At 41.2% G+C, this 25,393-nt stretch overlaps 1 protein-coding gene across 3 annotated transcripts in view; it reads right to left on the bottom strand.

The window, feature by feature from the left end:
* The window catches only part of LOC145349000 (LIM and senescent cell antigen-like-containing domain protein 1), a 142,146-nt gene that overhangs the window by 63,524 nt on the left and 53,229 nt on the right, over window positions 1-25,393 (bottom strand). Inside the window, exon 1 of one of the 3 annotated variants that reach the window (XM_080197188.1) lies at window positions 6,439-6,633. The exons of the other annotated variants lie outside the window; for them this stretch is intronic. Within the exon in view, the coding sequence (XP_080053314.1) occupies window positions 6,439-6,548 (110 nt within the window). The 5' untranslated portion in view covers window positions 6,549-6,633. Of the gene's footprint in view, window positions 1-6,438; window positions 6,634-25,393 lie in introns of those variants that run through there. 3 annotated transcript variants of the gene reach the window in all.

The following is a 25,393-nucleotide window of genomic DNA, read 5'->3' as shown; positions in this document are numbered from 1 at the left end:
CCACATCATCATAGATAATTACAGGTTCAAACAGAGGGATGGGAGGGCGAATGAAACACTTTACCAGAAAATTAGACAAACTACAACTCTTAAAATTTGCTAACAAGTAAAACAAGAATCAAAAAGAATTTCATTCTCTCCCGTGCAAGTAATCCAAATGAACCCATAGTAAAATGTTACCTGCTAAGGTATCTCTTTAAAAGATGATTAAAAATTAGAATTTTCGATGGGTTAGAACGAAGAGTCAAAAAGCATCCCCTCCACCCCAGGGTTCCTCTTCATTTTCACATGAAGAGTTAAGGATACTATTCTTCCTTAATTCCTTGGTATTTTCTCTCTAATTTGGATTTTAAATACAATGACTAACTTCTACAGATATACGAAGATCAGATTCATCTCAAATTCTAACTACTTGACGCAATGAAAGTGAAACTGAAGGGCTATAAAGAAAGACTGTAAAATTACAGAAAACATTTAAATAATGAAGGAGATTCAATGTTGTAATCAAATTAAAAATTTCAATGTAAGCCAACTAAAAACTTGGGCGAGCGTTTTCTCGCCAAACAGAATAAATATCAGCCTTGCCTCCTGGCCACATCCATCTGCCCTGCACAGTGGACTAAGGTCACTATGTAGACTGTCAGGGTTGGAGTCCCTGCGCCCAGATCCTGGAATTGGCAAACAACGCAGCCTGGGACAAGGTGCTTGGTGACATGGAGGCACAACGGTTAGCACCGATGTCTCAGTGTCAGAGACTCCGGCCTTGGGTGACTGTGTGGAGTTTGCATGTTCTCCCTCTGTCTCCATGAGTTTTGGATGTTCTGGTTTCCTGCCACTCCAAAGATATGCAGGTTAGGTGGATTGGCCATGCTAAATTGCCCCTTAGAGTCCCAAAATGTGTAGGTTAAATGGATTAGAGATGGTAAATGTGTGGGGTTGCAGGGATAGGGTAGTGAAGAGGGCCTGGGTGAGATACTCTGGTCAGAGAGTCGGTGCAGATTTGATGGACAAAAGGGATTCTATGATTCTAATATGATGTGAATCAGTCCCCGCCATCTGCAATGATTAGAAGCTTGATAATCTGCTGGGAGGGCTCACGATTGTCCAAGATGGGGTCCTATCCAACATCCAGGCCAAGCTGATGTCCAGAAAGAACAGACACTCTGGCAAGGATAGAAAAAGATCAATAAATAGAGCACACGGGAGGGACCTGTGATTGGAGGAGGTGGAACTATAGACAGATGGAATCCGTGATTGGTAAAGGAGCTCCTTGTAGATTCTCTCTCTCGTGCTTGATACTTCCCCAATCAAAATACACAGGGGGAGATATTGAAAGTTCACCCCTTCAATGAGTTTTCTGGGTGTATTTGAGAGGGTTCCAAACCAAATTCACCTAAGGACATAAGAAATAGGAGCAGGAGTAGGCCATCTAGCCCTTCGAGCCTGCCCCGCCATTCAATAAGATCATGGCTGATCTGTCATGGCTCAATTCCACTTTCCCGCCCTCTCCCCATAACCCTTAATCCCCTTGCCTGTCAAAAACCTATCTACCCGCATCTTAAATATATTTAGCGAGGCAGCCTCCACCACTTCAACGGGCAGAGAATTCCAGAGATTCACCACCCTTTGAGTGAAGAAGTTCCTCCCCAACTCCGTTCTAAACTGCCCCCCACCCTTATCTTGAGGCTGTGCCCTCTAGTCCTACTGTCCTTTCTGAGCGGGAAGAGTCTCTCCACCTCTATCCTATCCATCCCATTCATCATCTTATGTCTCAATGAGATCTCCCCTCATTCTTCTAAACGCTAACGAGTACAAGCCAAGTTTATTCAGCCTCTCCTCATAGCTCAACCCCCTCAACTCCGGTATCAGCCTAGTAAACCTCCTCTGCACTCCCTCCAAGGCCAAAATATCCTTGCGTAAGTGCGGCAACCAAAACTGCACACAGTACTCCAGCTGCAGCCTCACCAGTGCCCTGTACAGTTGCAGCAAGACCTCCCTACTTTTATATTCAATCCCCCTCGCTATGAAGGCCAGCATCCCATTCGCCTTCCTGACCACCTGCTGCACCTGCAGGTTGGATTTTTGTGACTCATGCACAAGGACCCCGAGGTCCCTCTGCACCGTCGCCTGCTGCAGTTTTTCGCCATGTAAGTAATAGTCCTTCCTACCATTAGTCCTACCAAAGTGGACAACTTCACACTTGCTAACATTAAATTCCATTTGCCAGTTCCTGGCCCATTCGCCCAGCCTATCTAGATCCTTCTGCAGACTTTCCACACCCTCCGCACAATTTGCCATTCCACCAATCTTGGTGTCATCAGCAAATTTCGACACCATACACTCGGTTCCCTCCTCCAGATCATCTATATAAATGGTAAATAGCTGAGGCCCCAGCACCGACCCCTGGGGCACTCCACTAGTCACCAACTGCCAATCCGAATAGCACCCATTGACCCCCACTCTCTGCCTCCTATTTGACAGCCAATCCCCTATCCACGCTAACACCCTACCCCCAACTCCATGCCCCCGACCTTCTGTAATAACCTCTTGTGCAGCACCTTATCAAACGCCTTCTGAAAATCAAGAAACACCACATCTACTGGTTCTCCTCTATCCACCGTCCTAGACACATCCTCATAGAACTCCAATAAATTCATCAGACACGACTTCCCCTTAACGAAACCGTGCTGCGTTTGCTCTATCGAACAATTCTCCTCAAGATGCCTCACTATTTTCTCCTTGATCACGAATTCTAGCATTTTACCTATAACAGACGTTAAACTAACCGGCCTATAATTCCCTGCCTTTTGCCTGCCACCCTTCTTAAACAACGGCGTAACATTAGCCGTTTTCCAATCTTCCGGTACTTCCCCAGAATCCCTGTCTGGACCTCTTTGACTGAAAGATGCAACACAAGATGTCCTCAGATACTTTTTATTATGAAACTTCTTCCTGATGGTAAGAGAAGTCATTGTTTTCCCGTCAATATTGAAGCCAGCCTGAATATGATCTTGTTTATGGACTGCATTCCTTGCTGACTAATGAGATCAATTTTATCCTCAGAATGAACAGATATGGTAGATCCCAGATTGGGAAATTCAACCCTTCTCAGTTGGCGTTTGAATTCAGCATCAGCATAGTCATGGGCCTCATTATGGGAGGTGCCTTCATGGATGGTTTCTCATGCAAAGGGAAGTGCAAAGCAAAGGTGTGCAAGTGGGGCAGGGGGGGAGAAAAGCATCTCTCACTCTTCTACAAAATATTATTCCTTGGCTTAGACCTTCATGTAATAAAAACATTGCAAGAACAACTATTTAATTCTATTTAAAACTATCCAAAACTGTTTAATACATGAACAGAATGGGAATAGAGCAATATGGTCCCTGGAAGGGAAGAGGGTTGTATTTCAGAGGGCAGCCTGGTTGGAGAGCTGAAGGACCTGTTCCTGTACTGTAATTTTTTTTTTGTTCTTTGCAATTCCTCCCACCTCCAATGAAAACTGACCACATGAAGCTCTATAACAATGTTTAACCAAATTAATAATGCAACTTTATGAAGTGCAGCCTTGATTGGAACACCATTTCCAAAACAAAAGTACTACAGGAATCCACAATGGAAGGAAGTGAATACAGGGCATAGATTCTGTGTATGTCTCGCTTTTATATTAGCTAGTGCAGGTACCAATTTTGAAATCATGTTAAATACCCAGTCCATCAAGCAGCATTTCATGGGCTGCATTTTATGTATCCCCCACCAGAACTTTTTTTTCAAACGTGGAGGGGGAGAGAGGGAACCAAAATCAGCAGCCTGCCTATCATATTTAAATAAATAATCCAGAGTCAATTGAGCTCGTTAACAAGCCAATTGACCCCAATAATAGCCTGCCCAAACTTTTAAACATTTGACCTGAGCAGTCAGACAGGAGCATTTTTTTAATAAACTTTTTTAAAAGGGCAGGAAGGAACTGGGGTACTAACTTTGGGCGTGCCTTCTGTGCATCAGAGCCTTACTCTGTCACCACTGATATAACAGCAGGGGGTGGCAAGCAAGATGAGCAGCCCAACAGCTTTCACTGCTGTTCGGAGCATTAAGGGGTCCCATGCGCGCACTGGAGACACAGGATCACAATCTCGCTCTACACTCTCTCCCCCCCCCCCCCCCCCCTCCAAAAGATGGGTGTGAAATAAGATTGTTCTCAATTTAATATCATTGCAGGATAGTTGGATATATGGTCAGTCACCCACCCATAGACTTCTGATTTGATTTATAATTGTCACATGTATTAGTATACACTGAAGAGTATTGTTCCTTGCATAAACAAAGCATACCATACATAGGGAAGGAAACAAGGAAGTTCAGAATGTAGTGTTACAGTCATAGCTGGGTGTAGAAAAAGATCAACTTAATGCAAGAAAAGTCCATTCAAAAGTCTGACAGCAGCAGGGAAGAAGCTGTTTTTAAGTCAGTTGTACGTGACCTCAGACTTCTGTACTTTTTTCCCGATGAAGGAGGAGGAGAATGTCCGGGGTGCGTGGATGGGGTCCTCCATTATGCTGGCTGCTTTTCCGAGGCAGCGGGAAGTGTAGGCAGTGTCAATGGATGGGAGGCTGGTTTGAATGATGGACTGGGCTTTGTTCACGACCCTTTATAGTTTCTTGCAATCTTGGACAGAGCAGGAACCATACCAAGCTGTGGGACAACCAGAAAGTGTGCTTTCTATGGTGTATCTGTAAAAGCTGGTGAGAGCTTGTAGCAGACATGCCAAATTTCCTTAGTCTCCTGAGAAACTAGAGGCGTTGGTGGGCTTTCTTAACTTTTCAGGGGGGTGGAGAATGTGTTTTATGGCACATTTCATTCAGGTAAAGGCACTATACAAGCTGTTTTTGCTCTCATTATCTAAATTAATGACTTCTCAAACTTCAATTTCCTTTATAAATTGGGGTTTTCCTATCACTGTTTTTTTGCCCCAGAACTCAGTCACTACAAACTGTTGAAATTCAGTTCGAATTTGACCTTTTCCCTTATGAGCCTAGAAGTGTAGAAATAGACCTTGCTAATGCTCATTTGTAAAAATCCACAAAAAAGATTGTTAAAATCATCAATATCTTTCCATTACATTGACACACGAAAATGGACAATTGTAATTATATAATTTCTATTTGTATGGGAAGGACACAAAAAACAATGGATACATGAATCCTTTTTTTTAAAAACGGAGACAAGTGCTTCCTAAGACCCTCAAACGATTGATATTCATGCAGATAAAGATACTAAATTTCAAAATTTGAAATGTATTTTGTATATCTGGCAACTTGTCAAGTTTGTTTATTCGCACCTCACAATGTTAAGCAAGGTCTTTACATTGTAAAGATCTCTGCATAAACTCTGCTTCTTTACTGATCCCAAATCTTTATTTTTTTTAAAAAAGGGGAAATTACTTGGAGTCAAATATTCCCATATTGAGGAAGATCAGGAAAAGTATAATACTTCCAATTTGAAGCACTTGTTAGATTTCCTATAACTTAACTTCCTGAACCTACACCTGGTTGTAAAAAAGGACCTTCTACCAACAACCACTTTGAAACTCATGTAAGGAAACCTCTGTACGTCTTGAATGACGACCGAGTCTCAACAATGGCCAAGTCAATTCAGTACTTTTAGATTCTGGCTTATGAAACAGATAGTAACTTCTTTAACAACAATTAGAAATAAAATTACAGTTTATTTATTATTGTCACAAGTAGGCTTACACTAACATTGCGACCAAGTTACATGAAAATACACAACTTTGCCATTCCTACAGCACACTCCACATAGGACTCAAACAGTAGCATTTGTAGAATGCAGTGCATTCAATAGACGTCTCCAGGGAGGCGTTGAGTGGCATTTATATTAGAAACTAAGTGAATGACAAAGGCCGACAGTCTCTTTCATTACACTGAAAGCACTCCTGCCATCAAACCGATATCTCTCAATCTCTGCAGTGCCATCACTAAACCCCATCACTCCACGACAAAAGTAAATGAAAACTATAATGGAAAATCTAAATTTGTACCAATCACTTTACATTAATTCCAATTCCCTTACACAAAACTTAATGTGCACATCAAGTATTTTACTAACATTTACTGCTTTAAATATTCAGTGCAAGGTTACTACCAGTCTAATGTCAAGCCTAATCAGATGTCACATTAGTCCTTGATGACTGATAGCAAAATAAATGTAACTAATATATTTCAAAAGCTGTACACCTATCGAAAAACATACACACCTGCATTTGCTTTAGTTACTTTTGAACATTGCTCATGGCAAGAATTCCATTAATTCCTGATTAGCTGCATCAACGCAAATAGGAATGTTTTGAGGAATTCCTCCATATGGTTCATACATGCCAGGTACAATTTGTAATCAACTCAATCTAGAAATAAAACAACATACTTTAACTTCTTCTTCTCCAAATCTGCAGATCCAAAACTGTCATGACGCTCTTGGCGCCGTCGATACAGGTCAGACTGAGAAAGTTCCTTCAACTGCAGCAAATTCATCATCAAGTCTGCAGTGTACGGCGGTTATGGCAGATTTCTCTGGGATTTTTAAAAAAACCACCAGCTCTCGTAGCCCAGCCCAGCAGTTAATGAGAAAGAACAACACAGCACTATGAGCTAGTTATTTCTCACAAAATGCAACTCCTGGTCGATGTCTACACCTGCAGTACTGCTGGCACACTTTACAGTGCAATCTGTTGCTGGGTTACTTCTCAATTGTCATCTGATCACACCCTTCTAAAAGACAGGTTGCTTTCTTAAAAACTGCAGAACACAGTAGTATCAATTTAACCAATGAATGCACATGTGGGAAATTTGTTATCTGTGCACAAAACAGATTAAACTCAATTGAATTAAAAACTATATGACTTCCTCTCCTCCCCTTCAGTCCCAATAAAGTTACAAAGAACGTAAGTCGTCACCCTCATTACAAGTTACCTATCAGTACACGGTTCTATTCCCCCTCCCTTCCTAAGTGGAGACGTATGAAAGCTCAAATGCGTCACAATTGGCAGGCATTTGATCTGTAAACAGTCTTAGAAGAACACCTTTTGCGCAAGATCATTGCGCAACTTTTAAGTTCCTTTAGGTCCTGTTCCCAGATCTTCTAGGTTCGCTTTAGCAAGGTTAAACCAACTGAAGATAACACACAAGACTGAACAAGTTAATCCTCGATTTTGCATAACTACACTTCTTAAAGGGATGTTGTACACCCTATTTAACTCTTTGCTCACCAAGAAGAATTTTCAGCATTAAACAAAACTCACCAACACATTCTGTAAATGTTTAAAACTGAATCCAAAGTAATAAATTCTATAAAATTCTCCGTGAACTCCATGCTGTAATCAAAAGAAGTCAAAAAATTCTGAACTGTCAAATAAATTCAAACAGTACAAATAATGTATTTTTTTAATACAGGTAAATGGTGAGCAGAATAAATATTTAAGCAGCTTTACAGACAATGATCCCAAATATAATCATCTTAAACAAGGAGACTGCTGCTAAAGTTGGAAGCACAGTCCTACAACAGCTTAACAGTCATGCATTCTGAAACACACCCAATGCCAATTCCCAAGATTCCTCAATCACCATCACAAGGTATGTCCTAGTGCAGTGGTTCCCAAGTGGTGGGATGCAGCACACTGATGTACCACGAAGACTGCCTCCCCCCACCAAACCCAAATGTGCCAAGAAAAAACATTCAAAATGATTAAATACCATATAATCAACCTAAAACTAACCAGTGTCTACAGCTTTGTGGTTGACATCACCAAGGCCCGATGAACCTCAGGCCTCCTCGACAAGCTAGGAAAGAGCCACACATGCACAATTTAGATTTTGTTTTACATTGGTTAAGCCCATGCACATGACCAAAGGGACTTGGAACTGAAGACAAAGGCCCCGTGCACGACACAAAAAGAAAATTCAAAAGGGTGCAAAAACCCAGGGAGAAGCAAGAAAGATAGAGATAGAAAATGGCATATGCTGTTCTGAAAAATCACAATATTGAAAGCATGCCAATAACTTGTATCTATAGATATGTTTAGCCAACATCTAAATATGAAAATAGCATTATGCTAAGACTTCAGTCCTGCACTTCAGCTTTCTCTTCTTTCTTTTTTAATTATGTTACTGCTTTTTACTTGCGCTTATTTTTTCTACCTGAAGTGGAAATTGTATCAAGAAGAACTGGTATTGAGATTGCCTCAACACATTTCACTCAGCACCTTTCCAGCAAACAGATGGAATTTAATTCCATTAATGTTGATCACCATCAAAGTAGGTAACTGAGTCGAGCACAGCATTTGGCAGGCTCATTTACAGGTTTTGGAGACAGCACAAAGTTTGTCTGAAAACAAAGATCAAAGTCTACCTGGCAGTGATTCTGACATGACTTCTTTATGGTTTTGAGCAGTGGACCACCTACTGGAGTCACAAAGTATCTAGAAGCATTCCACACTCATTAGCTTAAGATCTACCTGCAACATCAAGTGACAGGGCAAAAATCCCAACATCAAAGTAATTACAAGGTGCCATGTATCTGGTATCAAAAGCATATTCATGGTTCACCTTCCCTGGGTTGGTTGTGTGGTCCACACAGAGGCTTCCAGAGTACCAGAAGTATTCTGGAAATCATAGAAAGCCCCAAACTTGAAAAGATATTCTGAAAGTCAATGTCAGGCCCTGCAAGTTGCACCCCGCTATATGTGAAGAAACAATCCAAGTGGATAAATCTCTCATCAAGCAATGTCAACATTAGAAGCGTATTGAAATAGGTCTCTTCATGATAAGCAAGCACCCTATAAAGCTAGTGCCCTCACCCATTCCTCTAGCAGTGACATATGTAATATCTGTAATCAGATCTGAAAGTCAAGATTTTGTTAACATCACATCTGAAATATCACCGAATTAGATGGTAAACAGCTGGTCTCCCTGCTGACTTCTCATCTGTCAAAGCAACAGGAGAACCCATCAGACAACTCAGTGCAACACACCATCACACAGACTAACTTCTGGGATGAGTGTTTTTTTCCTCCGACTGCTCAGATGTTTCTTATTCACTGTCTATGTGGAGTTTACATGATTTCCCTGTGTGTGTGTGGATTCCTCCAGGTGCTCTAGCTTCCTCTCACAGTCCAAAAGAAATGCAGGTTAGGTGGTTTCGCCTTACTAAGTTGTCCCTTATTGTTCCAAGATGCGTAAGTTGGGAAATTAGTGGGGTAAATATATGGGATTATGGCAATACGGCCTAGGTAAGGTGTTCTATTAGAGAGTTGGTGCAGACTCAATGGACCGGATGGCCTCCTTCTGCACTGTTGGGATTCTATGTTTTTTTGCTTTCTTGTACATGTGTGATTTCTTGTTACAGAGATAAGAAAGTAATCTGGTCTCATCACAACATTTTGCCAATGCCATTCAGGAATATATCGCTTGGAAGTGACCAAAATATATGGCAATTTTAATTTTTGCTAAAATATACTTTGTTTGTAAAATATCTGAAAGAACATTACACACTTTTTAAAATGGCTATTACAGGAAGTGCGATGATATTCAACTTTTCTACATAGATCTTGCTGCACTCTGCATCCTTCAATACAATCAAAGAAACATTACAGACATTTCAAAATGATCATTACAAAGAATGCAGTGGTATTTAACATTGTCTGTATAGATCAAATTGCACTCAAGTGCTTCAATACAACTGTGATGCATGTAATATTCACTGTACACATTCAATGAGAGTCATGCAGCCCGAGGAGCTCTATGCAATTCCTCTCCCCTCAGCTGAAAATCTTAAGATGCAAAATTTCTTAAAATTCTGTTTAATTCCTCCTCTGAAATAGCACTGTTAAGATTAGGAATTTAAGTGGTGATTCATGACTCCTTATGTGCTTTTTAGTTGGTGCTGCACAGAATACACTTGCAATGATTGAAATGACTTCTCGTGAAGTTTAAGATGCATCATTACACAGCAATTAGTTGTCACTTATCCTGCTATTCAAGTGGTATTACATGGGCCATACTCATGCAAAGTAGTTATATTTAAGGTTGACCTCTTCAAATGGACAGGAAAACTCACTCCAATTCACTCAGTTAACTCAGTTAAGCTTTTGTACTGCACTGAATGATTCCATGCTTATTACTACTATTTAATTAAACTATCACTGGGATATATGTTCCTATTTCAACTTTACATATTTTTTAAAACACTATATTTGTATAACCTCTCTTCACTTTCCCAACCCTATTCCACGTATTGCTTGTGGTTAAGTTCAACAGAATATTAGATTCCTCAAATTAAATGTAAGCATATTGCAATCATATTTCAATAATGCCTAACAACCTACATTTAGAGATAAGATCGCAGCAATACTGACATGTTGTACACTGAAAACAGTTCAGGGGAAAGTTGTACCTATTATGTAGTAACAAGTTCAAATTTAAACATCTAAAGCAATTAATAGGTGACTGTTATCAACACGTAACATTGGTAGAGAGGAAGAAATTGATCAATCTCACTGAATTCAAAACTGGTTTCTCCTTTTCTGTGATGCTGACACAGCCAAAGCAGAAGCAGAGGTTCGGGGCCAGTAAAGATTTGGCTGTCTATGTTGCCACTGGCCATTAAAATATCAGCCATGCTAAAATACTCTGTAAAATTGTACAATTTTGGTCAAAATACTAAAGAACATAAAACAACTTAATAAATTCAACAAAGACGTCAGCTGTGCCCAAATTTGTTCCAAACCGAGTGAGAACACATAACTGACAAGGGCAAAACTATCAGTTTATAAATCCAACATGTTTAATACTTTTACAAAATAGGGAAAAAATAAGTAAGTTACACAAGTTGCAATTCATTGACACTTTCACCCACGTACCATGACACATTTCAGTCTGTTAAAACTTGCCCATCACTAAACACACTAACTTCTGCTTCATAATCTTTTGCTGATTGCAATATAGAAAGGGCAAGTATATTTTGGTACTGTGTGCAGTTTTGGGCGCCGCATCTGCGCAAGGATATTTTGGCCCTGGAGGCAGTGCAGAGGAGGTTTACTAGGCTGATACCGGAGTTGAGGGGATTGAGCTATGAGGAGAGGCTGAATAAACTAGGCTTGTACTCGTTAGAGTTTAGAAGAATGAGGGGAGATCTCATTGAGACGCATAAGATGATGAATGGGATGGATAGGATAGAGGTGGAGAGACTCTTCCCGCTCAAAAAAGACAGTAGGACTAGGGGGCACAGCCTCAAGATAAAGGGGAGGCGGTTTAGAACGGAGTTGAGGAGGAACTTCGTCACTCAAAGGGTGGTGAATCTCTGGAATTCTCTGCCCCTTGAAGTGGTGGAGGCTGCCTCGCTAAATATTTTTAAGAAGCGGGTTGATGGGTTCTTGATAAGAGAGGGGATTAAGGGTTATGGGGAGAGGGCGGGAAAGTGGAACTGAGCCACAACAGATCAGCCATGATCTTATTGAATGGCGGGGCAGGCTCGAAGGGCTAGATGGCCTACTCCTGCTCCTATTTCTTATGTTCTTATGTTCTTATTTTGTATAAAAATGAAGTTGCTGTACTAAGAGATCAAGTTACCATACATGTGTTTAAAAGTAGTTTTTTCTAGACCAAACGTTTAGGCAAAAAGCAGGGGACTGACTTACATAAGTAATACTTTCAAGAAGTTGAAATCCATGCGGGATACCTTCTCTTAAGACATGGAAAACATTTATGAATTACTGGTAAGTCGCTGAATCCTTGCAGTAGGTTACGCAGTGATAGCCTTAGACTTGATTTCTTGGGTGCGGTGAGGGCAAAACCGCACTTAATCGCCATATTCCACTTTAAATCTATACATAAAATATTCTCTCATTTTAATTTACTTTAATTGCAATGTCATCCTCTCCCATTGCAGGGAGAAATGAGAAAAAAAGTACATAATCCAAAATAATTAGTAGACACTATTATTAATTGTAATTTCCTGATATTATGAACTAACAGGTTAGTTATCATAGCGTTGCCTGGTTTAGAGCCTGGGATTGGTAGGAATGCCGTTTCAGACCTGGCAACGCTGTTAGTAGCACTTTTTATTTTGCTGATGATCTGCCTCTGAATGGGTTCGTAATTGACAGTATTTCGCATCTCAAATAGCCTTATAAGACTTATTATGAAGTATGGTGTCGGAGGATATTTTGATCCATGCATAGGTAATGTAATACTATTGGTAGTATGACTTTAGCATCAGGAAATTATAATTATCAGTAGTAACTGGTGAATTGATATAACTTGTATAGCAAAAAAAAGGAAGTACGTGTTTTCCCACTCTACTATCCCTCAAAAACTACGATCAACTTATACACGAGATGCATGAATAATTAAACATTTTTTGGCCATGTCAAGGGTTGATTTTTACACAAGGTCCACTCCTACTCATGTATATATGTTATCCTGAAGTAAATGTTGGAATCTGTAAGATAATTCTATTCAGCTTTTTGAATCTAATTACAACACTCCACCGATGATTATCAATTTTCTCCCTTCCTGTCCAAAATGCTTTGACTCATGGATGATTAATAGTTCCACAGGAATTAGTTCTGGTACCTTTTTGTAAGTAACCACTATTCTTGAGTCCCGTCACGTAGCAGTCGTAATCAAATTTGACTCAACTGTCACGTGACTTTAAGCAAGTTCTTCAAAATATTCACTGAAAGCAGTAAAATCCTGAACACATGAACCCAATACTCCTTAGATCCACCAAAAGTTTCACATTAGATAGAAAGGCAACTGGAAGGACAGAAAACAGTTGGAAGGATGAACTTGCATTTATCTAGAGCTTCTGATGGCTATGGCATCACCAAGGTGAATTGCTCCTACTACTTCACAGGCTGACCTATTTCCCAAATCTTTCCCCCAGCCACAACACTTAACCAAAGCACTCTCCCAATCTCTCCTAGAGTTCTGATGCCTTGTCCAGCTCCTCTGCTCTAATCCTTCTCTCTAGGGTTGCTCTCTTGTCGACCCAAGCTCTTCTTTTCTTCCCCTACCCCTGATCAAACTCACTGCTCCTCCAATCACACACTCTCTCTCCCCCCCCCCCCGCCCTCTATCCACGCCCTCTGTGAAAAACTTACATCTCTTTTAAACTTTCTCCCTTTCACTCTGAACCTATGCCTCCGAGTCATTGACCTTTCAACCTTGGAAAAAGGCTCTGACTATCCACGCCTGTCATAGTCTTGTAAACCTCTATCAGGTCACCCCTCAATCTCTGACGCTCCAATGAAAATAATCTAAGTTTATTCAACCTTACATCATAGTCTGTACCCTCCAAGCCAGGCAACATCCTGCTAAATCTCTTCTGCACCCTTTTAAACGCATCAACGTCCTTCCAATATAGTGGCAGTCAGATTCTACACAATACTCCAAATCTGTCTTATACAGCTGCAACATGATTTTCCAATTCCTATACTCAACACCCCAGCCAATGAAGGCCAGCATACCATATGCCTTCTTGACCACCTTGTCCACCTGAGTTGCCACTTTCAGGGAACCGTGGATCTGAACACCTAGACTCCTCTGTATGCTAATATTTCTAAGGGCTCTACCATTAACTGTATACTTTCCTTCTGCAGTAGACCTTGAAAATCGTATCATCTTGCTATACTGTCCCATTCAAAAGACCACACATTCCTCCATGCAGCTTATCTTCAGCACTGCACTGGTGTGTGTTGGAGTAGTATCACAGAAGTACAATAGCCCATTATACTTGCATCAGTTCTTTAAAAGAGACATCCAATTAGACCCCCTCACTTTTCCTGTAGCTCTGTAAATTCTTCTTCAGACCCAAATAGCACGCTAAAAAAGGAATAATATTACCCCTTGCTTTTATATTGTCTCAGAGGAGTACTAAGTGTCCAAAGAGGAGTTTGAACTCACAACCATTCTAGCTCAGAAGGTTGACCCTGCAGCTTAGCAACTGTCTGTGGAACGCATATTCTTCATCAGCCCATGAGAAGTTCCTACAGCTAAATCCTTATTTTGCTTTGACTTCAGTTGTGTTTTGATCTTCAACCATCCCAAATGCAATTCCTTTCTGATAAATCAGTCTCTACCTTAAGGATTATGAAAAAGAGCTAATAGCATTGTGTACAATAGCAGCTATCACTACTTAAACTTGGCCTGATCAACAGAAAATATTTCAGAAAGCCATGACATTATAGTGATATGGTGCCCTCTGCTGTATAATCCACAGTTTTTCTCTACCAATAGCATTGAGATTGTAAATGTGCCACCTCATTTAACTTCAATCAGCCAGAGTTGGCATTAAAAACAATGCCATCTTAACAATGCACCTTGTTAATGAGGCGTTAATTAGCCAGAAAGTTCAAGGTGTTAAACAGATATATTACCGATTGTAAATCTCCAAAAATTGCTGATTGATTTACGCTCGCTACCATTTGCTTTGCATAAGGACCATTTCATCTTTAGCCCTAGCTTTATTTTAAGAACTTGATGAATTTGCATATGAATTGCCCATTAATCTCATCACAACAATTCACTCATCAATCAAGGAATTGAGTGTAGGAGTCGGGAGATAATGCTGCAGCTGTATAAGACCCTGGTCAGACTCCACTTGGAGTACTGTGCTCAGTTCTGGCCGCCTCATTACATGTGGAAGCCATAGAAAGGGTGCAGAGGAGATTTACAAGGATGTTGCCTGGATTGGGTGGCATGCCTTATGAGGATAGGTTGAGAGAGCTCGGTCTGTTCTCCTTGGAGAGACAAAGGATGAGGGGTGACCTGATAGAGGTGTATAAGATGATGAGAGGTATTGATCAAGTGGATAGTAAGAGGCTTTTTCCCAAGGCTGAAATGGTTTAGGGTGCTGGGGAGTAGGTACAGAGGAGATGTCAGGGGTAGGTTTTTAACTCAAAGGGTGGTGAGCGCGTGGAATCGGCTGCCGGCAGTGGTGGTGGAAGCAGATTCAATAGGGTATTTTAAGAGACTTTTGGATAAGTACATGGGACTTGGTAAGATAGAGGGTTATAGGTAAGCGTAGTAGGTAGGGACATGTTTGGCACAACTTGTGGGCCGAAGGGCCTGTTTGTGCTGTAGTTTTTCTATGTTTCTATGTAACAATTTAAGTCCTGAAACTAGGAATATCCTTTATATATAATAGATATATACATATATATATATATATAAAAATACACACACACATATACAGCTGTTAATGTACTGCCAATCAATAGCACCTTCCAAACCTGCAACCTCCACTACCTAGTAACACAAATGCAGCAAATAACAAATCACCACCACTCCCACCCCCCATCCAGCCCAAAATGGGAACAAGTTGAATTATTCAATCTCATGCTTTCTCATAATCTCCTTAAATCTCAACCATTAAGGAGAAACACTATAGCTCCCACCTTTCACGGAGGTCCTGGATGCCCTGTTACTCTCACTAACTTGCACTTCCAGCAAAACGTGCAGTACAATAATTTGTGCTGAAGGGTACAGAGAAAGTCAAATGGCACATGTTGCAACACGCTTTGCCTCAGCAAGATCCAGTCCAGTAGGAATACAGACCAAAAACTTACAAGGGATCATAGTCAAAGAAGCACAGAATCAGAGTCAGAGGTTTACAGCATGGAAACAGGCTCTTCGGCCCAACTTGTCCATGCCGCCCAGTTTTTACCATTAAGATGGTCCCAATTGTGGGCATTTAGCTCATATCCCCCTGTACCAATCTTGCCCATGGAACTGTCTAAATGCTTTTTAAAAGACAAAACTGTACCCGCCTCTACTACTACCTCTGGCAGCTCATTGTAGACACTCACTACTGTGTGTGTGAAAGAATTGCCCACCTGGATCCTTTTGTATTTCTCCCCTTTCATCTTAAACCTATGCCCTCTAGTTTTAGACTCTCCTATCTTTGGGAAATGATGTTGACTACATACCTTATCTATGCCCCTTATTTTATAGGCCTCTATAAGATCACCTCTAAACCTCCTACACTCCAGGGAAAAAAGTCACAGTCTATCCAGTCTCTCCTTAAACTATCAAGTCCCGATAGCATCCTAGTAAATCTTTTCTGCACTCTTTCTAGTTTAATAGTATCCTTTCTATAATAGGGTAACCAGAACTGTACACAGCATTCCAAGTGTAGCTTCACCAACGTCCTGTACAACTCCAACAAGATGTCCCAAGCCTGTATTCAACATTCTCACCAATGAAACCAAGCATTCTGAACGCCTTCTTCACCACCTGGTCCACCTGTGACACCACTTTCAAGGAGCTATGAACCTATATACCCAGATCTCTTTGTTCTATAACTGTCCCCAACACCCTACCATTAACTGAATTAGTCCTGATCTGGTACAATCTACCAAAATGCATCACCTCGCATTTACCTAAATTAAACTCCAACTGCCATTCATTAGCCCTCTGGACCAATTGATCAAGGTCCTATTACAATCTCAGGTAAACTTTGTCACTGCCCACTATGCCACCAATCTTGTGTCATCTGCAAACTTACTAACCATGCCTCCTAAATTCTGATCAAAATCATTAATATAAATGACAAATAATATTGGACCCTGTACGGATTCCTGAGGCACACCACTGGTCAGAGGTCTCCAATTTGAGAAACAACCCTCTACAACCACTTCTATTTTCTGCGGCTCGGCTCCTCCCTCTGCAACTGAATCCTAGACTTCCTAACCCACAGACTGCAGTCAGTAAGGATAGGCAACAACACCTCCACCACCATCATCTGCAAGGTTGTGTTCTTAGCCTCTTACTATACTCCTTGTACATCTCTGACGATATTGCCAAATTCCCCTCCAACTCAATTTTCAAGTTTGCTGATGACACCATCATTGTGGGTCAGATCTCAATGACAAGACACAATACAGGAAAGAGATAAAGAATCTGGTGAACTGGTGTGGCGACAATAATCTCTCCCTCAGTGTCAACAAAATGAAGAAGGTAGTCATCGATTTCAGAAGCATAGAAAAGAAGATGGGGATGAAGTAGAAATGGTTGAAAGCTTCAAGTTTTTAGGTGTTCAGATCATCAACAAACTGTCCTGGTTCCTCCATGCAGATGCTATGGTTAAGAAAGCCCATCAACATCTCTACTTCCTCAGGAGACTAAGCAAATTTGGCGTGTCTGCTACAACTCTTAGCAACTTCTACAGATGCACCATAGAAAGCATTCCTTCCAGTTGTACCGCAGCTTGGTACAGCTCCTGCTCTGTCCAAGACCGCAATAAACTGCAAAGGGTTATAAACGAAGCCCAGTCCATCACTCAAACCTGCCTCCTATACAGTGATACTGTCTACACTTCCCGCTCCTCGGAAAAGCAGCCAGCATAATCAAGGATCCCACACACCCCAAATATACTCTCTTCCATTTCCATCGGGAAAAAGATACAAAAGTCTGAGGATACTTACCAACCGACTCAAAAACAGTTTCTTCCCTAGTACCATCAGACTTTAGAATGGACCTACCTCTCATTAAGTTGATCTTTCTCTACACTCCAATCATAACTGTAAGACTTCATTCTGCACTCTCTGCTTTCCTTCTCTATGTACGGAATGTTTTAGCAGTATAGCACACAAGAAATGTTACTTTTCACAGTATACGTTTGACAATAATAAATCAATTCAAATCCGTCATCAAGCCAATTTTGTATCCAATAGGCTACCTCATCCTGCTATGGCACCATGTTGAATGCCTTCTAGAAATCCAGATACACCACATCCACCATTTCCCCACTGTCCACTGCGCTCACAATGTGTTCAAAAGAATTCCAGTAAATTAGCATTACCTGCCTTTCATGAACCATGCTGCGTCTTCCAAATGGGGCAATTTCTATCCAAATGTCTCGCTATTTCTTCCTTGATGATAGATTCAAGCATTTTCCCCACTACAGAAGTTAACTGGCCTATATTTACCTGCTTTTTGTCTATCTCCTTTTTTAAACAGTAACGTCACATTTGCTGTTTTCTAATCTGCCGGAACCACCCTGAGTCCAGCAAATTTTGGTTAATTACCAGTAGTACATTTGCTAATTCCCCTGCCGTCTCTTTTAGTACGGCCAGGGGACTTGTCTACTTTTAGCCCCATTACTTGCCCAATATAGGAACTAGAAGCAGGAGTCAGCCATTTGGCTCTTTGAGCCTGCTCTGCCATTCATTTTGATCATTGAATTCAATATCCTGATCCACACTTCCTCCCATATCGCTGGATCCCTTTAGCGCTAAGAGCTATATCTAATTTTTTCCTGAAATCAGACAACATTTTGGCCTCAATTACATTCTGCGATAATGAATTCCAGACATTCACCACCCTCTGGGTAAAGAAGTTTCTCCTCACCTCAGTTCTGAAAGGAACTTTACACTTACCTTTACTCCTTATCCTCAAACTATGACCCCTTGTTCTGGATTCTCCTACCATTGGGAACATTCTTTCTGAATCTACCCTGTCTAACACTGTTAGAATGTTATAAATTTCTACGAGATCCCCTCTCACTGTTCTAAACTCTAGCGAATATAATCCTAATCGATTTAGTCTCTCCTGATATGACAATCCTGCCATCCCAGGAATCAGCCTGGTAAACCTTCACTGTACTCCCTTCATAGCAAGGACATTGTTAGATAAGGACACCAAAACTGCACACAATTCTCCAGGTGTGGCCTTACCAATGCCCTATACAATTGCAGCAAAATATCCCTATCCCTATACTCAAATCCTCTTGCTGTGAAGGCCAACATACCAATTGCCTTCTTTACTGCCGGTTGTATCTGTGTGCTTACTTTCAGCAACTGATGAATGAGGACGCCAAGGCCTTGTTGAGTATCCACCTCTCTCAATTTGATTGTTTCTAAGTCCTCACCTGCCATATCCTTCTCGTCATCAATTTTTGGCATGTTATTTGCGTCTTCCACTGTGAAGACCAACATGAAATATCTGTTCAATGCCTTAGCCATTTCCTCATTTCCTGTTATTAAATCCCCCTTCTCATCCTCTAAAGAACCAATGTTTACTCTAGCCACTCTTTTTCATTTTATATATTTATAGAAACTTTTGCCATCTGTTTTTATATTCTGAGGTAGTTTACACTCATAATTTATCTTACTTTTCTTTATAACTTTTTTTTGTGGCTTTCTGCTGACCTTTAAAGATTTCCCAATCCTCTAGTTTCCCACTAATCTTTGCCACTTTGTATGCATTTTCTTTCAATTTGATACCCTCCTTTATTTCCTCAGGTATCCATGGCTGATTATCCTTTTTCTACAGTCCTTCCTTTTCGCCAGTATATATTTTTGCTGAGCACTGAAAGATCACTTTGAAAGTCCTCCACAGTTCCTCAATTGTCCCACCATAAAGTTTTTGCTCCTAGTCTATCTTACCCAATACCTCCCTCATTCTTTCGTAGTTTCCTTTGTTTAAGCACAAGGCACTGGTATTGGGTTTTACCTTCTCGTGCTCCACCTGTATTTTAAATTCAACCATATAGTGATTGTTCTTTCTGAGAGGATCCCTAAATATGAGATCATTCATTATTCCTGTCTCAGGGCAGCATGGTAACACTGCTGCTTCACAGCTCCAGGAGCCTGGGTTCAATTCCTGGCTCGGGTCATTGTCTGTGTGGAGTTTGCACATTCTCCTTGTGTCTGTGTGGGTTTCCTCCCACAGTCCAAAGATTGCAGGTTAGGTTGATTGGCCATGCTAAAAAATTGCCTCTTAGTGTCCTGAGATGCGTAGGTTAGAGGGATTAGTGGGTAAAATATGTAGGGATATGGGCGTAGGACCTGGGTGGGACTGTGTTCGGTGCAGACTCGATGGGCCGAAGGGCCTCTTTCTGCACACCAGGGTTCTATGATTCTACAATTCTATGATTCATTACACAGATCCAGATCTAGGATAGCTTGCTCGCTCCATTAAACACTGTTCGAGGGAACTTTTGCGGATGCGTTCTATGAACTCCTCCTTGATGCTGTCTTGACTGATCTGGTTTGACCAATGTAGATTAAAATCCCCCATGATGATTGCTGTATCATTTTTGCATGCATCAGTTATTTCTTTGTTTATTGCCCGCCCCACCGTGATGTGATTATTTGACATGAAGTATTCTGGGGTGGATAGAGGATGTAATAAAAGGTACTGAAAAAATGTGCTTTTGTTCCTTTTCTCTTGCTCTCGTGCCCACACGTCCATCCTAAGCCTGCTGCAATGCACCTGTGATGCCCAATGCAAACTGGAAAAACGCCTCAAATTCTGATTAGACACATTACAGCCTTCTGGATTCAAAATGGAATTCAAAATTTTAGACTGTGAACTTTTCCCTGACACCCCTGCTTTATGTTTTTCGATGTCCTTGGCATGCCCCAACACAACTCCAATCCTTTCCCCATATGGCCACTTGTCCCTTGTTCAGGTTTGCTCTCACTGAGCACTGGCCTTTGTTCTCCTAGTCACACATCCTGCTATCATACTTTTTGCCACTATTAGCATTTTTCAATCCTTATTGGCACCATTAACATACCTTTATCCTATGCCCATGACACATTTGTCAGTCTCTTCTTTGCTCTGAACTATCCCTATTCTTCTGTTCAGCCCCACATCCCCAGCTATATAATTTATTACATTTCTACCCCTCTTCGGTTCGCACTGTAGAAGGGCCATACGAACTCTAAACTTTAACTGTCTCTCTCTGCGTTTACCAGCATGTGCTGGTAAACAGCACATGTTCTATTTCGGATTTTCAACATTCGCAGTATTTTGCTTTTATTTTTGTTTCAAACAAGGCAAAAGTACAAACAAATATTTGCAGCATTGCATTCTGCAAGGGGAAAGGTGGTGGCGAAGTGGTATTGTCACTGGACTGATAATCCCAGGTATTACAGGTTCAAATACCTCCACAGCAGATGGTTACATTTAAATTTAATAAACTTCTGGCATTAAGAATCTACTGATGACAATGAAAACCACTGCCAATTGTAAAAACCCATCTGGTTTACTAATATTCTTTAAGGAAGGAAATCTGTAGTCCATACCTGGTCTAACCTACATGACTCAAGATCAACAGCAGTGCGGTTGACTCTTAAAATGCCCTCAGTTCAAGGGCAACTAAGGATGGATAACAAATGGCCCAGCCATTGATGTCCCAAATCCACGAACAAATAAAAAAATTGAAAAAAAATTAACTGATTTGCAAAACAACTGTAAATATGATACCTTCTTTGTTGGATAATAGAATTTGATTACTAGCCTATTGGCCAGAGGAGAAACCAGGATGGAAGTTTAAAGGCAGAATTTGGAATATACAGGGGCTAAGTTGGAATACTAATGGACTGCCACAGTTTCCCTTTCCTATCCAGGTCATAATGAAGAGGGTGGTTTTCACAGTGAAAGACAATGTGAAACTATACTGTTCTGGTATCCTATAGAGAGCCTGAATAAGTGTGTCTATCTTTTGTCTTGAGTTTTTAAAGGGTTCTTAATTGAAAAAAACACAAATTTATAAAACACCAGTGATCCATCTGAAAAAGTACAACACAATTTCAATTATTATTTTACTTAGTTGACTTTCTCTCTTATGCTTAATTTTTTCTCAATTTGGTACTCTCCAAAAATTGAGAAAACCTGTGGTATTATAATAATAACATACATCAACAATGGAAGTATGATGAATCCACGAACTCTATCACTAAAATCAGACGGTCTGATCAGCTCCCTCTGCTGAGGTCCCTTCCTTTCCACTGGCTCATTGGACAAATCATACACTTTTCTTTGGATTCTCTGCCATCTCCCCTCTCCAAGTTCTCTTGTCTGTGAAACATACCCCTGTTCCCTCTAGGCAATTCCCACCAAATTGGTGAGCACCCAACCTCCCCTTCTGGCCAACAATGTTGGTTGATACGGTTCACAGTTTTCACTCTTCAGATGTTGTTCCTCTCTTATTTAAATCTGCGTCATTCTTCTCAGGTTGACCAACCATCATTGCCATCTACTACCCCATCTCCAAACACACTTTCCTCACCAAAGACCTTTAATGTGTTGACTAAATCCATGCCCAACTTCTCTAGAACTCTTTGTCTGCAACTCTCCAATCAGGTTTCCATCTCTGTTTACTGTAATTAAAAATCACAAATGGCATCCTATGTGATAGTGACAAAGATAGACTATCCCTCCTTGTGTTTCTTGATATGTCTGCTGCCTTTGACATAGTTGACCTTCTTCTTCAAAGCCTGAAGCCATGGTTTTCAGTCCCCACTCCAAACTATTTTTCTCCCCCTGACAACTATCTAAGACTAAACTGTTTGCAACCTTGGTTCAAAAATGTCATTTACAGAAGGAAACAGTTATCCTTACCTGCTCTGACCTACATGTGATTCCGGATCAACAGCAATATGGTTGACCTGAAATGCCCTTTGAAATGATCTAGCATTCCAATCAATTGTGCCAAACCACAACAGAGAAGTCTGAAGGAATAAAACCAGAAGTCCAAATAAAATGAATTAAGGCGCCAGAAGTGACAATGACACACCCAGCCCTGTAAAATCTTGCAGAATCCTCCTCACTAGCATCTGTGATCTTGTGCAAAATTATTAAAGTTTTAAGAACATAAGAACATAAGAAATAGGAGCAGAAGTAGGCCATCTGGCCCTTCGAGCCTGCCCCGCCATTCAATAAGATCATGGCTGATCTGTCGTGGCTCAGTTCCACTTTCCCGCCCTCTCCCCATAACCCTTAATCCCTTCTCTTATCAAAAACCCATCAACCCGCTTCTTAAAAATATTTAGCGAGGCAGCCTCCACCACTTCAACGGGCAGAGAATTCCAGAGATTCACCACCCTTTGAGTGAAGAAGTTCCTCCTCAACTCCGTTCTGAACCGCCCCCCCTTTATCTTGAGGCTGTGCCCCCTAGTCCTACTGTCTTTTTTGAGCGGGAAGAGTCTTTCCACCTCTATCCTATCCATCCCATTCATCATCTTATACGTCTCAATGAGATCTCCCCTCATTCTTCTAAACTCTAACGAGTACAAGCCTAGTTTATTCAGCCTCTCCTCATAGCTCAACCCCCTCAACTCCGGTATCAGCCTAGTAAACCTCCTCTGCACTCCCTCCAAGGCCAAAATATCCTTGCGCAGGTGCGGCGCCCAAAACTGCACACAGTACTCCAGCTGCGGCCTCACCAATGCCCTATACAGCTGCAGCAAGACCTCCCTACTTTTATATTCAATCCCCCTCGCTATGAAGGCCAGCATCCCATTCGCCTTCCTGACCACCTGCTGCACCTGCAGGCTGGGTTTTTGCGACTCATGCACAAGGACCCCGAGGTCCCTCTGCACCGTCCCCACAGACCAGTCCAGAAACAGAACAAAAAAGTCATAATAACTGAATCATATTTTACAGGCTACTCCCGGATACCTAGGCATGGTGATGGTATCTCCTGTTCAATCAAAAGTGACGGCATAATGGCAGTCAGGAGGGAGTTTCCCTACAAGTCCCCCTAACATTGACCCAGACTCCATGAAATGTTATGGGATCAGGTCAAACATGGGCAAGGAAACCTCTGATAATCAGCTACCAGCCCCCTCAGCTCACGAATCAGTACTCTTCCATGTTGAACATAACTTCAAAGAATCTTGCTGGGGAACTTCAATGTCCAACACTAAGAGTGGCTCAGTAGCACCACTAGTGGCCAAGTTTTGAAGACATACCCTGAGGACTGGGTCTGCAGCAGGTTGGGAGGTAATCAATAAAGGGGCAAAACCTACTAGGCCACCTTCTTACCCAATTTTTGTTACAGATGCATCTGTTCAAGACAGTATTGGTAGAAGTGACCATCAGACTGTTCTTGTGAAGACAAGATCGACTTCATGTCCAGGATACTGTGTATGTGATACTACCAACAAGTCAAATGGGATAGATTCAGAACTGATCCAAAAACTGGCCATCTTTGAGACACTGTCAGACACCAGCATAAGTGTATGCAATCATAATCTGTAATTTCAAAGTCTGGCAAATCCCTCATTCTACCATTAGCATCAAACCAAGGGATCAATCCTAATTCAATGAAGAATGCAGGAGAACATAGTGAAATGGGGTAACTGAAATAATTTGACATTAATTACAATTAGCTATAAAGTAAGTAGTTCTGGTAATGAGCATTAACATCTTTGAAGAATAGTTATTAGAGCCCTCTCTCAACATGCTGGTGTGAGAAAGTAACAATCACAAATTTAATGACCTTCAAGGATAGGTCAGACTTCAGCCTCCAGTTTGTTAAATTACAACTGCAGCCTGTAAAATGCTGCTTATTAGAATTTATAGTGCAAAAGGTGATAACCAAAAGAGATATATCAGGCAGACCGTGGGAAGAGAGCTATGTCTTCAACTACATCCCTGAATAAAAAGTTTCAGTTATTGCAATTTCAAGAACTTCAACAAAGTCAGGGGGCAGAGGTAAATGTAGTGGCCATCACCAAGGAGGTGCTAGGGACTCTGAAGGTGGACAAATCACCTGGACTGGATAGACTATACCCCAGGGTTCTGAGGAGACTGGTGGTGATCTTTCAGGAATCACTGGAGTTAGGGAAGGTCCCAGGAGGACTGGAAAAAGGCTAATGTAACACTCTTGTTTAAGGGGGCAGGGAGGCAGAAGATGGGAAGTTATAGGCCAATTGCCTGACCACGGTCATGGGTAAGATCTTGGAGTCCATTATTAAGGATGAAATTGCAGAAATGCATGGTAAAATAGGGGTGAGTCAGCACAGCTTTGTCAAAGGGAGGTCATGAAGAAACTGGACAATGGAGAGCCAGTGGATGTGATTTATTTGGATTTCCAGAAAGCCTTTGACAAGATGTCTTACAGGGAGGCTGCTAAATAAGCAAAGAGCCAGTGATGTTAGAAGCAAGGTACTAGCCTGGACAGAAGATTGGTTGACAGACAGAAGGCCGACTGACAGACAGAAGGCAGAGAGTGAGGATAATGGGGTCCTTTTCAGAATGGCAACCGGTGACTAGTGATGTTCCACAGGTGTCAGTGTTGGGACAGCTTTTCACTATATACATTAATGATCTGGAAGTTGGGCATGATTGCTAAATTTGTGGATAATACAAAGATATGTGGCGACACAGGTAGTGTTGAGGAAATGGGGAGGCTGCAGATTGTCTTGGACAGATTAGGAGAATGGCAAAGAAGTTGCAGATGCAATACAATGTTGGAAATTGTGATATTATGCACTTTGGTTGGAACAGAGGTGTAAACTATTTTCTAAATGGGGAAAGGCTTCAGAAATCTGAAGCACAATGGGACTTGGGATCTTGGTTCAAGACTC

The sequence above is a fragment of the Carcharhinus amblyrhynchos genome, chromosome 10 (genome assembly GCF_965287045.1).
Source record: "Carcharhinus amblyrhynchos chromosome 10, sCarAmb.v2.hapA, whole genome shotgun sequence".
Lineage (NCBI taxonomy): Eukaryota > Metazoa > Chordata > Chondrichthyes > Carcharhiniformes > Carcharhinidae > Carcharhinus > Carcharhinus amblyrhynchos.
Note: the sequence above shows the minus strand (reverse complement) of the source record. Positions and strands in the feature narration are given on the sequence as shown.